This window comes from Trachinotus anak, unplaced genomic scaffold (genome assembly GCF_046630095.1).
Source record: "Trachinotus anak isolate AG129_WGS33_773 ecotype Australia unplaced genomic scaffold, CSIRO_AGI_Tana_v1 ptg000024l, whole genome shotgun sequence".
Taxonomy (NCBI): Eukaryota; Metazoa; Chordata; class Actinopteri; order Carangiformes; family Carangidae; genus Trachinotus; species Trachinotus anak.
The window spans coordinates 8,005,837-8,022,584 of NW_027273875.1; the positions used below are offsets into that span (position 1 = coordinate 8,005,837).

At 40.7% G+C, this 16,748-nt stretch overlaps 2 protein-coding genes across 2 annotated transcripts in view; one reads left to right on the forward strand and one right to left on the reverse strand.

The window, feature by feature from the left end:
* LOC139608021 (neuronal tyrosine-phosphorylated phosphoinositide-3-kinase adapter 1) overlaps positions 1-9,153 on the reverse strand; it is a 28,533-nt gene extending 19,380 nt beyond the window's left edge. The window contains exon 1 of the mRNA XM_071461439.1: positions 9,023-9,153. The gene's annotated coding sequence lies outside the window, so the exon portion shown is untranslated. The remainder of the gene's footprint in view (positions 1-9,022) is intronic.
* Positions 9,154-11,951: 2,798 nt separating this feature from the next.
* On the forward strand, positions 11,952-16,703 carry mogat3b (monoacylglycerol O-acyltransferase 3b). The gene is made up of 8 exons (XM_071461448.1): positions 11,952-12,086; positions 12,554-12,644; positions 12,835-12,942; positions 13,888-13,958; positions 14,850-15,054; positions 15,665-15,839; positions 15,943-16,127; positions 16,202-16,703. The coding sequence occupies exons 2-8, from the start codon at positions 12,563-12,565 to the stop codon at positions 16,354-16,356; spliced, it is 981 nt and encodes a 326-aa protein (XP_071317549.1). The 5' UTR covers positions 11,952-12,086; positions 12,554-12,562; the 3' UTR covers positions 16,357-16,703.
* The last annotated feature ends 45 nt before the right edge of the window (positions 16,704-16,748 follow it).

Here is a 16,748-nt window from a genome sequence, read left to right on the forward strand (position 1 = left end):
GGCTGATGTATCACTCTAGGCCAGGGGGTGGAAGGCACATGAGAGGCGTAGAGGAATTTTGCTGAATTTGACCTCTTTCTCATGTTTTTTTCGGCATGAAATAAAAAGCAAACCTCAGTAGTTTATGAAGATGGTCACATGGACAAAATCAACCCTTAACAGTAAGCTACGTCATTCTGTTTGTTTGGGTTTTTTTTTTTTTTTCAACAACACAAAAAATTGGAGGTCAAACCCTAAAATACACTTATTTAAATATGCATGTACAGGACACTTTGCACACTTTGGATTCTCCTCCTCCGCGTTGTACAAACTGAGTGACCACTAAATCTTTCATGGACTGCAACCAAAAATATCCCACAAAAAAGCTCTCTCCGTTCCCCCTCGCCCTGTGCTACCAGGACACAGCCCAGAGCCACAACACACTTGCAGAGATGCTCAACGTTTGTTTCAACTACGCACCTTTTCTGCCAACAAATGAATCTATTATTGTCGGCGTGTGTGTGTGCATAAGTAAACATCATGTGTGAATCATAAATAGCTGAAAATGTGAAGAGCTGCAGTTACTGAGTGTAAACTGCTACCAAGTGAATAAAGAACATATATAAAATAACAACAGTCTCTCTCAGGTCTAACAGAGGTGGTCAGTGAATGACCTCCAATCCTCATCTCCCACCTCAGCTTGCCCTTGCCTTCATCATCTTCTGCTGAAATCTGCAGTAACCAAGGTGACCCAATGCACTTAGCATACATGAACACTTACCAGCTTGCAGATCCACAAGCCCTCATACAACACTGGACTCCTTTTCATTCAGTCTACACTGTTTACTTTCTCTATCGCACACATAGGGGTTGAAAATGTTGTGAAAATACAACATCATATGACAGAAAAACAAAGCACCCAGGGCTGATTTGGCCCCGGGGATGACACATGGAGAGGGACAAGGAAAAGAAATGAAGATTAAACGGTGGAATCAGAAGAATGCCATATGTTGGGATACTCAGAACGTGTGTAGCGTGAGCCGTGCCACTGGATGTTGTATGACGAAAGACTGCAAAATTGCAATGTTCAAACGTTACTGCAGGGTTCCCTCAAGATAGTCTGCCTTTCAAAAACATTATTCAGCACCGCACATAAGTAAACTCTCAGAGTTTGCCCATCACATTAAGTCTCTATTTTGTTTGATCTTTGCATTTGGCTGCTGAAAACCCAGACTGTGAGGTATAGCACTGAAGGGAAAAGATGCTCGTGCTTGTGCATGAGGGGAAGAGCTCCACTCTACAGCTGCACACGCTTCACTGACTCAGTATCCCTCTCTAACCAGGATGCGACTTATGTTAGATGTGGATTACAGAGCAATATTGCCTACCTCCCTGTTGGTTTGTTCAGTTTAAAGACTTTTTTATTCATTTTTAGAAAACTTATCTTGAAAATATCCAGACAGATATATGTAATGCTGCTATAGTGCACTACAAAGTAGGGCCCCATGTTTAAAACTAAATCTTTCCCACAGTACACAATGTTCTCATCTTTTATAGAAGTAAGAAATCTCTTGTGTTCTCTGACTGTGCCACACAAACACTGTGGACTACATGAACCAAAGCTGAACCTGTTTTATGATCCAGAGAACAAAACACACTTGCAGACCACTCATTCAGATTTTATTTGATTCACCTATTAAACAGTTAAAAGTACCAAAGCCTCCAGCTCTATAGGCCGTCCCTGCCCCTTCATGACAAACCTCACAAACTATTCAGCAGCAAATTAAGCAAAGCCCAATAGCCCACAGTAAAACAAGGATCAGCTGAACATCACTGTAAGCGAGACGTATGATTTGCCTCACAGCAGCTTGTAGTGAGCTTGACTCACGCATGCAAACTGCTTTGAAGCTGCCTAAGAAAGCCTCAAAATGAAGAATCCAAAATGGACATTTGACTAACTATGGAAGGAAAAACCAGATCAAAACATTACTACCCAATATCATGTCGATATCATAATATTAAACCTGCTGGTGCACTTGCAGAGCTGCCTTTGGTTTGATTGAAAGATAAAGCAGCAGCAGCAGCAGCAGCAGCGTTGGTGTGATTTGCAAAGCCAGGTAGGCCACAAGTGGTCTTCCAACATTTGAATCATCCTGCTCCGTGTGCTCAAAATCCCCCGATAAGCGAGTCATAGTGTAGGTTGCACAGGATAAGCACACACACACACTCTTTCTCTCTCTCTCTCTCTCTCACACACACACACACACACATGCCCACACACAGCTCTCCCACTCATTCATCTCATTACATACAGATCATGTCTCTCATGGCCTGGATATTTGTACCCCACAGTGTTCGCCAGCGTGACGGTAACGCAGTAGAAGAGATTCTGTTAAGATATTTTGATAGCATAGCGTTTGTGTGACAACTCTAATTTCTGGTAAAGCATTCACATGCCACTTCTAAAGTTTTTTTTTTTTCAATGCAAATAAAATCACGAGGCACTTTCGAGAGTTGTTGAAAATCAGTATGAGCACTTTTAATGGTCTGCACTGCAAGCTGAGAAGCGAGAGAAGTGGTAAAATGTACAGGTTCATTGGCCTTGCAGGTGTGATTGGCAGGTTTTCAGCTCAGAGTCTCAGTTGAGCAATTCCTAGTCCTGTCATTTCTGCTGTTCACTGCACTGAGAGAGGAGGAATGAAAAGGCACTAACTGGGACAAATGGCAGATGATAGCAGATTTCACACTGGATGGTGTCTGATTCAGGCAGTGTTTTCTTATTTTGTGCTCTTGCCGTTCGGTGGGACACATGGACAAAACAGCAGATGGAAAAACATCACAAGATGATTTCGAGTGGCTTGTGTAGCGACTTGCCTTGGCCCAAGTGGCTCCCATCCAGAAATGAGAGTCTAACACTTGTGCAGGCTTTATGTGGTTTCACCTCTGCTATCTCAGCTGACTGTTCCTGACACATCAGTGTCTTATTCTCAGCACACACTGATCTGAAACAGCACTTTTAATTTGAACTTAATTGTGTTGAAAAATGGTATGGGATGTATCGATCAGATTTTCATCCAAATGTATCCAATGCTGTAACTTATCACATGGCTATTAAATCATTAAAATGTTTTTAATCTTTTTTTTAATATAATTTAAATTTTATGAAATTTTCATTCATTCCAAAACAGATATTGATAGCTGGGTTTATAAAGGTGATGCTATTAACAAAAAAAAAACCTTTAAAATAACTTGCTGATCTACATGAGTGCAGCAGGTTTGGTCCACAAAATCCAACACAACAATCTTGGTGCTTTTTAAAAACCTCCGACATCTTTGTATTTGAAATCAGTGGGTAAAAATGTAACCAGATTTCCTTTTGCTGCCACCTAACGAAGCAGCTGGGTTTCTTCTCAGTATTAATGAAGACTGCTCTGACATTTGCAGCACATACTATCCTGCAACTCAGATTTGCATTTCCGGTCTCACAGTGTACAATAACCCGTTTCACACTGTGTTGCTGAACCTGGAGTTTTTGCTTGTTTACTGTGACCTTTAGGAACATCGCAGACAATGAATTATGACTGTGAGACACCTCAAGGACCATTGTGGTCAACATCAGACATGTATTCACATGACACAGTAACAAAAAAGGACATTGTTTGTGGAAAGAAGTAAAGCCTGCTTTCACTGTTTCCGCTTTACCACCATGACTGTCATGTCTCATGCCTTCTAATGATTTAGAGTACATTTTCAAGGTCTTTCGAAGGTCTAAATGTAGCACATTCATCAGGATAGGGACATTAACACAAGACTCTAGACCACTTTCATGTCCAGTTATGCATGCCAAAATATGTATAATTCACAATCGAGCTCCAATATCCCCTCTTGTAATTCCAGCTCTTGCCAATTACTTTTCCCACATAATGACACTGTTATGACTTTCCTAGGGGCTTCTTGAGGATATAAATGAAAAATAGCACACAAACATATGTAAATATGTTTGTTTTCTGTCCCAAATATATGCATGTTTTCCTCGTGGAAGACCCTGCATAGAGATAAATATTGTGGTGATTAACATGGCTTGAGACTGGGACCTCTGTGCCAACAAGAGAGGAGGAACTGTTGGCTCCTGACTTTATTTATTTTGCATGGCACCATGCAAATGACTTTGAAAGGTTTAATGAGAAATAAACAGAGAGGAAATGAACAAAGATGAGTTGCCTCAAGGAAATCATTAACACACATCATTCCCTTTGACTAAACACTGCAGTGAAGACTGGATGCTGTACAATGCTTACAGTCCAGAGTGAAAGCATTTAAAAGGAGCATTTACTCTGTATACATCCCAGACATCCCTGGTCAGACAGGGGACACGCATGTATGACCTTTTAAAGTGAGGAGCACCCAGAGAGCCAACAACATCAACAAACAACGTGGCTGCAGAGGCAGCTTCAAAATACAGGAATCCAAGGAGTCAGTGGTCATTTGTGGAACAAAGTCATCCTTCCTCCTCCTTTCTTGTATCAGTAGGTGCGGGGGTTGTGTGCCCATATAAATTTGGATTTTGGATTTTTTTTTCTCAGCCAAAGCATCCAGTGCATCACAGGAAGAAAAAAAGTAAAGTGACAAATGGCAAATCATTTCTAAGGTACAATGAGCAATCTGTACGCCTTTGTGATATCTATTTAGAGGGCGGGACTTTAGAGTGGGAGACAAAGCTGAAAAAGTCTAATGGGAATCTTTTCTATTTCCTCTTCTTTACTGGACAGTATGAGTCAAGAGCTGGGAAAAACACAGGACAAAGGGGAATGATATCTAACAATGCCCAAGACTGGGTTAGTACCCAGGACAACGCTCGTAAATGACATTCTTTTTAATCAAGGAGCCACCAGAGAGAAGCTTTATCATTAGACATATTGATCCACGAGAAACAAATGGCTTAATGATTCAACATGTGATTATGATGAATGTATGTTAATATACAGCACAAAAAATGATACAGAAAAGGTAGTTGGGTAATTAAATCAGTTTGACCTACATTTGTGACAGACGGTTTAAGATTAAAGGGAAACTCCTGGTTTCTCAGTCTGTGGATTTTTGAGAAGTTTTGTCAAGTCTGAGAAAATAACTGTGGTGATGTCATAGTGATGTCATGTGGGTTATCTAAGCTTGGTCTTGGACATTACAAATTCATACGTAAAGCCCGAGTTACAAACAGGGGGCATGAAGAGAGTGTCTAAAAAGAGATGCTACTGAGGTGCATCATGGGAAGAGTGGTATCCAACATTAGTTAGTGACTAAAAGTAAAAGGACATTTCTGCCTTTGGTGTTTCAGTGTAACCAGTCTCTCACAATCTCTCTCCCAATGTTGTGAAAGTGTAGTAAAAAAAAAACTATGGCTTACTCCTTTTCACTGTGACACTTTTCCACTTTTGATTGCAATATTTTCAGTTTTATGAGAACTAACTTTGTGTCTAAACAGTACAAGTGTTATACATTCTGTGCACATGGAAAATTAAGATAAAACAAAAGAAAATGCCACCCCTCAAACGACCTGCTGTATATTAAAAAATATACAGTACTGTGCAAAAGTGGAAAGCACTGAAAGCAAAGTGAGGATTTTCTAAAATAACTGTGCAGTAAACAGAAAAAAACGGAATCAAATCAACTTTAAAGTAGCACCAGTTCTCCTCAGTACGCTCACACACAGTTTTTCAAGGCAGGCTACTTGACTGTTGGTTGTTCAAAGCATCTCAGAGAACTTACTACAGTTCTTCTGTGGATTAAGGCTGTTCAATTCCCAGACACCAGCTAATTTCTACACGTGACAAAGTTTCCCATTATCTCTAGGTTGACGCGTGTAAACAGGCATGTAACTGGAGATACACTGATAATTTTAAACATTTTAAAACACAAACAAGGGTTGGCTGTAGGGCTGCAACCAACTATTACTTACACATTTTCAATTAATCATTTGGTTTATGAAATTGTGAAAAAAACGCCACACGTCCCAACTTCAAGAGCCAAATATGATGCCTTCAAGTGTCTTGTTTTGTCTAACCAAAAGTCAGAAACCCAAAGTTATTCAGTTTACTATTGTGTATAACAAAAAGAAACTAAAATTCAGAAGCTGGAAGATGACAATGTGTAGTATTTTTGCTCAAAAAATGACTGAAATTATTATTCAGCTAACTGACTAATCGTTTCAGCTCCAGTGGGCTGTTTAATCACTTTGACTCAAATGTTATTTACTCAGCATGTAAGTGGTGGGGGAGGTGAAGCAGAGTGATGTGAGAGAAAACTGGCACGATTCAATCCGAAACCACTAGGGGCAAACTTCAACTACCTCAGAGGTAAAAAAAAAATCTTTTCAACTCACAGTAAACAAAGTGATTTACTTCCCAGACCAAATAACCTGAAATTCACCCACTGTCATGATCATTGGCCTGATGAAAACCAGAGGCAGAGTTCATAAATCCTGATTTTTTTCAGCTGACATGAGTCACTCACATTGCTCACACGCAGAGACACTCTCCCTCCATCATTTCTGTTCTGTCCCTGACAGAGCTGAGAGAATCAAGATGGTGAAAACCACAGATGGATGAAGCACCTGCTCTCCCCTTCAAAAGAAAAAAACCCAACAATGCACACTAAAGCCAGCTCAACTTAACTACAGCAGTATTGATTTTAAAATACCTGCACAACTAGCCAGCAGTAGCCATTTATATTACTTTTACCAACCTATTGACCTCCTGCTGGTCAAATTATGTTGGGGTGCTTCAGGAAACCCACAGCCACAAACAAATAGATAAATAAATCCATACTCCTCATCCAGACAGGGGTATCCACTCCACTAGAGAAATGGGCTTAAAATGTCAGCATCTGCCACGTCTGTCTCGCATCCATCAGTCTCGTCGCTCCCTGTCTTCCGTCCCCATTGGTCCCTCTCCTCTCTGGCCACGCATGGGCCTTCCCTCGTCCTCTCTGGGTCCAGTGTATTTGTGTATTCAATCACACTACATTTCCCATCACTTCATGTAATCAGACATGATGCACATTGCCGGTCAGAGCAACTGAATCACCCACTCCACCACAGAGAAAAGCTCGATCCTTCCTCCTTTATCGAAAACACTAGTGACTTTATTTTCATTCCTTCTGTCAATACATCACAACCATGAGCTCTGCCCTCTTTCAATCCTTCTCAACCAAAGTCTGTGGTTATTCTTCATACATACATACACACAAAACTCCACATTCTGATTTAGCAGCATAAATCCTCGAGGACTAAAGGGCTCCAATGAGACATTTTCCATTTACTTCCATGCTGCAATGCACAAACTGACTGAGCTGCCACATAGAGTTACGGTTTCCCAATATAATCACATTTCTGGACTGAATCTGGGCTCACCAGGTGAGCAATGACACAAGTTGTGTTCGCCCCGGTTTTCCTCTGCATTCAAGACACACTGCACAGTATGTGTGGCTCACAGCCTGCACTCGATGACCCCACATTCACAGCTGCTCTCACCCATCCCTGCTCTCCTCCTCTGAGCGCTTAAACTAAACAGCACAAGAGCAGCCACATATCAGATCCTGTTGATCTGCATCTGTAAGCCATAAGCATGATTTTAAGTAATGTGATAGAAGGTTTTTGTCATATTCAGCTCCAAGGTCAAGCAAGAATGACTGGTTATTAGTTTCAATTAAATTTTCTAGCAGATAGTGAAGCATCCAACATAGCAGTGTTTTCTTCATCCCTGAAGAAAAACCCTCATTATATGTCCACTTTCAAACAGGACGGTCTGTATTATTCCTGTTGTTATTTTGTCCTCTGTCCTTTTAAATTCTCATTTTGTATTTGTTTTTTCTGTTTTTTTTTTTTGACAGACAGTCGACTACATGACATGACTGCTCATGTCAAAATAAAATGCCTATTCAGTATGGATTTCCTGCCTAGTCAGGCAGTAAGAGATTAAAGACAGTCAGGTAAATGCAGCTTCCTATATGGAAAGCTACAATGGATATTCTCAATTCAGCGGCCAAATAAGAGCTGCTTTTTAAACGTTTCTCTGAGCCTTTGGTGGGGAGGTGAATGGGATCTCTCAGCGGGACTGATGCTCGTTTAGAGTGACTGTCACGCCCGGAAAAAGGCGAAAAAAAAACCACAACTGACTAATTCACGTTTAATTCATTGCCCCTCGGTCCTTCTGGCTCGTCTTATGGGGGATTTAAGATGGGATACTGCGGAGGTGATCAGGTTTGAATCACTTGATGGATTTTTCCTTTGAAAAAGAAAAAAAACAAACAAACAAACAAATCATCTAGTGATGTGGCTGCCCTCATCCAGACGCCTGCCTCTCCCGCACCTTAAAGACACCTCCTCACCTGGCTGCGCACAAACACACACACACACACACACACATCTCAGCCGTATTTTCAACAATCAGGAGCAACTACCGCCCATTCACACGCACACAAATACAACCCTGCTGTACTCTTATTTCCCGTAAACATGCAGATGTTTCCCATCGTGGCCTTGCAGAAAACACTGGCACCGCTGGCACCGCTGTGGTGTAGGTATTTGATTAATAACGCCGTGCATGCCCCAGCATCACCAGTCAGCTGATAGGAGGCTTGTTTTTTGGTGAAATATTTATAAGGGGCTTGTCACGACTGAACTTAAACACGGGCTGTGGGTCAAACTGCGCGGCGGTCTTGCCATATCTCTACACCTCTTTTGTGTTTGGGGCTGAAATGCGGGCCTTACACGAAGCGACGCGGGCTGTGATGCTTCAAGGTTGAATCATTTAGCTTGTGAGCACACGGCGGCTCGCTGACAGCCCTGTGTTTCTTGGGTATTTACGCGTAAAATGCCACCCAGGCCCGACGTTTCCTCCGCAATACAGCATCATACTCTCCGCTGCTCATCGGGCAGACAGTGCGCTTTGACGATGACAGCTGGCCGTAGAGGCTGGACGATACGAGCAGCCGAAGCGATGATCTGTGAGGCAAAACATGACATCGATGAAGGTGTGATACCTACCTTAGTAACTGGGTAGCCTATGGCTGGCGCAGATGCAGACTATGCCGAAATCCAGTTGCCCAGGCTCGTAAAAATCAGACAACAACAAAACCACGCCGGTTGTTGATGACACAGCTGTCTTGGCAGACGGGGAGGGAAGGAAAAATCCTTTCCCAGATGTGTCAATTGACGTGAAAATGAAAAATCAGTCATTCAGACGCATCTCACCGGACTGACGCCTTTCCTTGACGTGAAAGCTCTTCCATTTTTATGATAAACAGCACACTGTGCCGCCGGGGCTCGGTGCACAGCCCGGCCGGTGTGAGATCTGATTGAAAACCATGATGCAATTCAATGCGACGTTACAAAATGTTCCTCTGCAAACGCTCAGGTAAAACGCCATCCTCTCATAAAAGCCTCCGACGCGACCCCCGCAAAAGAAACATGTTCTCGGTTCAGCCCCGGAGAGGAGGAGAAAAAAAAAAAACAAAACAACAAAACGCCAAAACAAAAATGCGCAGATATCAGCGCGCAGTGGTGGTTCAAGCGCTGGGCATCCTCACCGCGCATTTGCATCCATATTAATATTCATACAGTACTTCCTGAGAGCAGACCAGCGGTTGTTTTCAGAAGAAGAAAAAAAAAAAAAAAAAAAAAAAGCACAAGAGGTGGCTTTGAGTGAGGCTGTTATCTTTTTGCTGTTATCAGTGGACCGAAATGAAATTTCCTTTCACAGCTCATGTTTAGCAGAGGATTCAGCAGCAGACTCATTAAATGTCCGGATGGACTCCTCATAAAGTAGAGAACCAGTTTGTTTTGTTTTTTTTTTGTTTTTTTTTTTAACTACAATGAACTAGAGTGTTTTTATTTCACAAGGATCTAAAGATACAACAAAAACAAAGCAGAACTGTCATAGATGAAAACATTATGGCAGCGGTACAGTGATGTAATGGGGATAAAATGCTGTTAAGTATAAAATCAGCTCGCTATGAACCCAGTGTTGAGTAGCACAAAGTAGGCTAAGCCTTCAGATGAATATTACTATGACATTTTGTTCGGGCTGTCATTTCAGGAGGATTTGAATGAGGACAAGTGGAAGCGACCACAGTTGAATCCAAAGTCTACGTAGAGAAAAAGAAAACATCTCGACGATAATATTTTTCCTTCATATTTTCTTGTCATAACAAAATGTGATGACCGTCACATGACCAACTAGCCGACACATGGCCTGTTGGAGGCTGACACGCCCCCTAAATACTATGGAAGAGTACAGCTGAGAAAGTGAAACCATGAGTTTTGACAACCAGGTAAGAGATTAGCAGTGGAGCCTCTTGAGAAACACAGGGCTCTAACCACGTGGGCCGCATCAGTGAGATCTTTGGACTGCCAGGTCACAAGCAGCTGTGCAGCAGAGTGCAGAGGTCAAAGTGTGTCTGTGAGGGTTGATCTCAATGATAGTGTGAGATATCTGGAGAAACTTGCACCCAAATTCTACATTTAAATATTTCAGCAACTGAGTCAAATTCCTCCTGACACTGGTCAAAATAATTTAGCGCGTACGTGTGATGCATCTGTAACAGCAAGTGCAGCGGTGGGTCCCAGTGTCCCACCTGGAGACAGCTGTCTCTATGTGTATTATATCGTAACTTCAATCTAATTTATCAGTAAAGTAAACACACTCACGTACATGCTTATCATTCATAACACCATATTATACCAGCATGTTTACTGTCATCAAAAAGCGTCTTTTTTTTCATTTGTGTACCTGAAATGCTGAGACATGTTCCTGGAGTTTTTTTTTTTTTTATGTTTAATGTTCAAAAACAGACCCATAGTCAAGCCACACAGTTGTTTTCATACTAGGTCATCTGATTAGACCAGGACTGAGTGGGCATGTACAAACTGCACTTGACTGACATCTCTCTTACCCTGCAGTTTGTGTTTTTTCCAGGTGTTAGGGCGGGACAGCTTTCACCTTCTTATTGATGGACAGTCTGGTGACATCACATCACGCCCAGCATCACTCCTCAGTGACGCCACAGGTCTAATCAGCCAGGGTAATTGAGAACAGGGCCTACAGTACAGCAGCAGATGACCTTTTAGGCTGGAATATGGACAGAAAGGCTCACTATACGTTTCTACTTTTCTGAAAGAGTGATGGAAGAATCCTACATTACACATGCAAGAAACAGCCAAAACTGACTGAAAGTGTCAGGATGACAATTTACTCTTTTCTTAAAATCAAGCATTAAAACAGCCTTGCAACGTCATCTGCACAGAATGTAAAGCCTTCCTGTTTCCTGATCTGATCTTATTTGCCATGTTAGTTTGCTGCTGCTTCCATTTGCTTCCTGTACTTCTTCCTATGGTTTTAAATTAGAAGCCTTCCGCTGGCTCTGGAGCATAATGCCTGGACTGTTTTTTTAAAAGGCTTGTATTGTGAAATATTTGCAGGAAGTGTTATGCTTCACTAATGGTACTTTAACATAGAGAAAGCATGTAGAATTGATCAGCGAGCAAGAATATTTCTGTAAAAGGCGTTATTTCGGCTGTACTGGGTAAAAGAGAAACTCAGACTCACACTTTGCTCTAAGGAAACTACAGTGCGTGTAATGTTAGCACAGTTGAAGCAGCTTATGAAAAACAGGAAAAATTATATCAGTTCATGACGCGATTAATAGCGAGGCCTACAGCATTTTACAAGTCAAATATTCAACATCACAGCAAACAGGCCTGTAACGTTGTCTGAGATCCCCTCAAGTTGAATAATACCAGCAGAGCAGATTGACATGTAATCCTCTGACTAAAAGCAAATGAGACACACGACATGCAACACTGATCCGATCATGAAATCACTGCATGTCCTCCTGAAGACGCTGCAAAAATTCAACTCACAAGGTGCCCAACTATAAAAACTTTGTTATGTTTATCTCTGACATTGCTAGTGTGTCAAAGTATTGGGGGGAGTGGATTTGTTATCAGCAGCTTTACATGATCTGGTCAAAGTGCATTCTGTATATGGAGGTTGCCTGAACTGGTGAATCTGTATCCATTCAAATTTACTCTGGAACAAAAATCTAATAAGGTAAAGTACTGTGCTTTATGCTTCGCAGTATGATCATAAAAGTTGTTTTATGTTGTCTTAATGATTTTTAGCCAAAGGTGTTTCGTGCTTCTGCAAGCATGACTGATAAAAGTTTTATTTGTGACCAGATTATAAGTCCTGCTGTCTAGCTTTTGCCTGTGAGCCTGTTCATAAGTAAGTCATTTGATCAGGCGGGTGCATGCCCTGCAAGTTTTTAAGTCTATGTCTTCCCTAAAGGATGTTTTAAAAAAAAAAAAAAAAAAAACAAGCTGAAAACCGATTACTTATGTAATCTAGCCTCTATCATGAAGTCATCTATCTAAACATCCTTATTATATTAGATAAAGCAACTTTTGTTATTTCTACAGGCATAAAATGTATAATTTAATGACCCTTGATCTTTACTGAATGAAAGCACAGTTTAAGTGTAATCGATTGCTGAAAAAAACCGATGTTGTGGCCTCCAGGTTCCAGGCATGACTAAAATAAGAACTCAGTGGAAGGAGTTTTTAGAGACAATAAGTGTTCTGCAATGGGTACTGTCCTTTCTCTTCTTAGGTAAGATCCCACCACATTTACCCTTTATGAACTTGTATGTTTTTCACCAAGGTTCACCCAAGCTTTTCACCCCATCTGTTTAACAGCACTGTATTCACAATTGTATCTGAGCTCATTTAAGACATCTCTTGTACCCTCAACATATGTACTCATATCGTCCAACATGGCACGGTACACATCGAAACCTCAGGAGTGGCTTGTTATGTCTTGATCGTGTATCTTATGTTTACCTCGCTGTGGCCGCTCTCCACTCTGTACTTCATATGGCTGGTGATGGACTGGCAAACCCCTGAGAGAGGTAAAGGTTCATTCAAGTGTCCATAAATAGCAGAATCCCTATCATTAGCTGTCTCTCAGCTCCATATTACATACATATTAAAAACAGGTTCTGTATTGTTCACTCTGGAGAAGTAAAGAAAAGTTTACTCCATACAGTCAGTTTGTGTATGCTGCTGATGGACGGTCCTCCCTTGATGCATGGCACAAAGGAAATGCAGGAGTTACTCACAGCTGGACCCAATTAAAACAAATTGCAGATGGTTTAAAAAAAAAAAAAAAAAAAAAAAGCTTTTTGTATGCTCCAAAAAGTAAATATATTTTTGTAATTTGATTGTATCATTTCTTGTTAGTTTGTTGAAATGAATGCTATGAATCGCTGTTTAGCAATGAACCAATTAAATACAGTGGATTATATGTTAGTCTTAATAATACACTGTTTTTACACTTAATGTACAAGAAATCAACATACCAAACCTTTTCATACAAACAGGAAATGAGACAATATTTCGAACATCAAACCTTAACTTTAGAGTGGTGCTGCCACATAAACATTAAGAGAAACAAAATTTTATTTTTTCCAAAGATTTTTTTGTTAGTTTGTTTTTTGAGGTGCTCTGGAGCTGTTTCACTAAAATATGATTTTATTCTTTTCAACTGTGAGTGGCTCCTCCATTTGTGAACAGTGTCGATTAACAGCTCAATAAAAAAAATCAGGTTTGTAGTGTATACACGGACTGTTTTGAGTGTACTTTGTTGTGTCACTTTTCCAGTGTTGACACATTACATATTTAAAACCTGCTTAGAATTAGATGAGTAGTGTGGAATTGGGACACATGCTAATTTTTTTGTATACTACCGTAATTCTTATATAATGAATAATGTACAATCTACACAGTTACTGCAGTATGTAGTGTGGAATCGGGACACATTCAAGAGTCTATAAGATTTCTAATGTCTCCATCAGGGGGCAGGAGAACATTAGCTGTGAGGAAGTGGAAGGTATGGGACCACCTCAGAGACTTTTTTCCCATCAAAGTAAGTTTCACTTTGCGTCTTTTATCACCTGCACCCGTTTGAACAAATGGGTGATGTGACTGTGATTCAGTGTGGTTGGCTAGTAAAACTATTTACAGACAGAAAAAGCATTACCCTTTAAAATACAAACAGGCCATACTCAGATCCTGAATTAGAGACATGTGACTTAAAGACAGATAGAGCAAATTCTCAAATAAAAACTGTTTGTGTACAGTTCTCCCAGAACAACTCCTACATCTTCTCAGAGTTTATCAAGCTTCCTGAAATATCAATAGGATGTCAGAAAATATTCCTGGGAACCTAAAAATCTGATATTATCTGCAGCGATTCTTTATTCAAGTACATTTACAGATAACGGCAATACATCTATTTATTTATTTCTTACTTTTTTTACTACCATTTCCCCTCTTGTTCCTGAGTTACAGCACTCAATTATGGCCAGAGGTGTTTGCAGAAAATTATGACGTGACAGTGAGGTTGACCTTTGACTGTTTGGATATAAAAGGTCATCCCGCCATGATTTTATCCTATTAGACATTTGTGTTAAATTGTGTCATAATTAGTAAAAAGACCTTTGACCTTTGACAACCAAATTCTTGTCAGTTCATCTTTGAGTCCAATTAAATATTTGTGCCAGATATAATGAAACGCCCTCTGGACATTCCTGATATATTGCATTCTCAAGAACATGAGGTCACCATGACCTTGACCTTTGACCACTGAAATCTAATCAGTTCATTGAGTTTCTTGAGCCAGAGTTTCAAACATTTGTCCCAAATTTGAAGAAACTGCCTCAAGACCTTCCTGAGATATTGCGTTCACAAGAACTTGATTTTATGGTTAACATCAGAGACTGACTGTTAATCCTCCTCTGTCCATTTTCTCTCCCAGTTGGTGAAGACAGCTGAGTTGGATCCAAACAAAAACTACATCTTAGGCTGTCATCCACATGGTATCATGAGCGCTGGAGCCTTCTCCTGCTTCAGCACAGAGAGCTGTGGCTTCACTGAAGTGTTTCCTGGGGTGCGACCCTCCCTGGCTATACTGGCCGGACTCTTCAGGATACCATTCTTTAGGGAATACATAATGAGCGCAGGTATTTATACCATGTTCAACGATAAAATTATCGCCTTGTGGTTGTATGTCTCCGCCAACCAGTCCAGTTGGAGTTAATAAGCACATGAATTCTTGAGCTATGGCCAAAAAAATGTTTTGTGAGGTCACCTGACCCAAAATCTAATCAGTTCATCTTTGTGTCCAAGTGAATGTTTGCTCAAAATTTGAAGAAATTCGCTCAAGGTGTTATTGAGATATCACATCCAGACTCATATTGTTGCCTGAAAACATAAAAAGGCCTGAACTCTTCTGTCTCTTAGTCTGATGAGCAGTTTATATGGGGTCAAATCTGATTAAAGGCCTGCTCTGGTACTGAGCCATTAGGTTACTGATGTCAGTGTAGCTACAATATCTAGTACTTAAACTTATTTGAATTCATGTGCTAGAGATAAAGTGAAAATGTTTTACTGCAAATGGGACTCAAGTAATATGTAAATGTGACTGGTGAAAACTGAGCCTTAGTGTAACTGGTGCTGTCATGACATTGAACTTGATTTTGATTTTTATAGCTGGACAAGATATCACATCTTCCATCTTCAGAGTCTCTGGTTCAAGTAAACTGATGTTACTGTCTTACTTTGTCTGATCAGGCCTTTGTCCAGTCAGCAAACCAAGCCTTGTCCACCTCCTATCAAAAAGTGGCAAAGGAAATGCAGTGGTGATTGTGATAGGGGGCGCTGCTGAGTCTCTGGCCTCCTCTCCTGGAGTTAACACAGTGGTTGTGAGGCAGAGAAAGGGATTTGTCAGGACGGCCCTTGAGTTTGGGTGAGAACACGCTTAGAAACATACAAAAAAAAAATAACAGCCCATGTGTAAGCAGCAGACCACCACTGGAAGCACTGTTTGATTCTCTGATGATCTTTCACAGGGCTGATCTGGTGCCTGTTTACTCATTCGGGGAGAACGAGCTCTTTAAGCAGGTGATTTTCCCAGAGGGCAGTCTAAGACGCAGGTTACAGGACCTGTTTAAAAGCATTATGGGTTTTGCCCCGTGTCTATTTGTTGGTGAACGCATAGCAGTCCTGCCCTACAGGACTCCAGTTACCACTGTCGGTGAGTATTTCATTATTCTGTAGATGAGCCAAATTGGCTGACACCAATTTACTCTCAAACTCTGCTTCTTCCAGTTGGAAGTCCCATCTCAGTCCCAAAGCGTGCCATGCCTACTGAAGAGGAGGTTGACCACTATCATACACTTTACATGGAGGCCCTGTCCAAGTTATTCCATGAACACAAGGTCAGCTGTGGACTGTCTGAAAGCCACAAGCTCCGGATCATTTAGACATTTCACTGCCACATGAATTGTGTAGCTGTTTGTATTTGCTGTTTTTAGTGGGGCTTAACTTAAATGAGACTTAGTGTGGATCTGATGAGATGTTGATTTTCAACAATGGATTGTACATTTAGTTTGTGTTCATGATGTAATTTTTGCCTGCATTTGAAAATATTTAACATGAATGTGTGCCTTAAATAATAATAATAATAATAAAAATGTGACACCCATTACATGGGCATGCTGTGTTCAAAAAGCAGTGAAAACACTGACAATGTCTTGGTATGCTATATTTGACATGATGTGATACTTGTGATGAAAGGCTGCATGCTTCAAATAAATTACTGATGTCAAAATGTGTCTGTATGCTTTTTTCTCATGGATTGTAGTGTAAAAGTTAT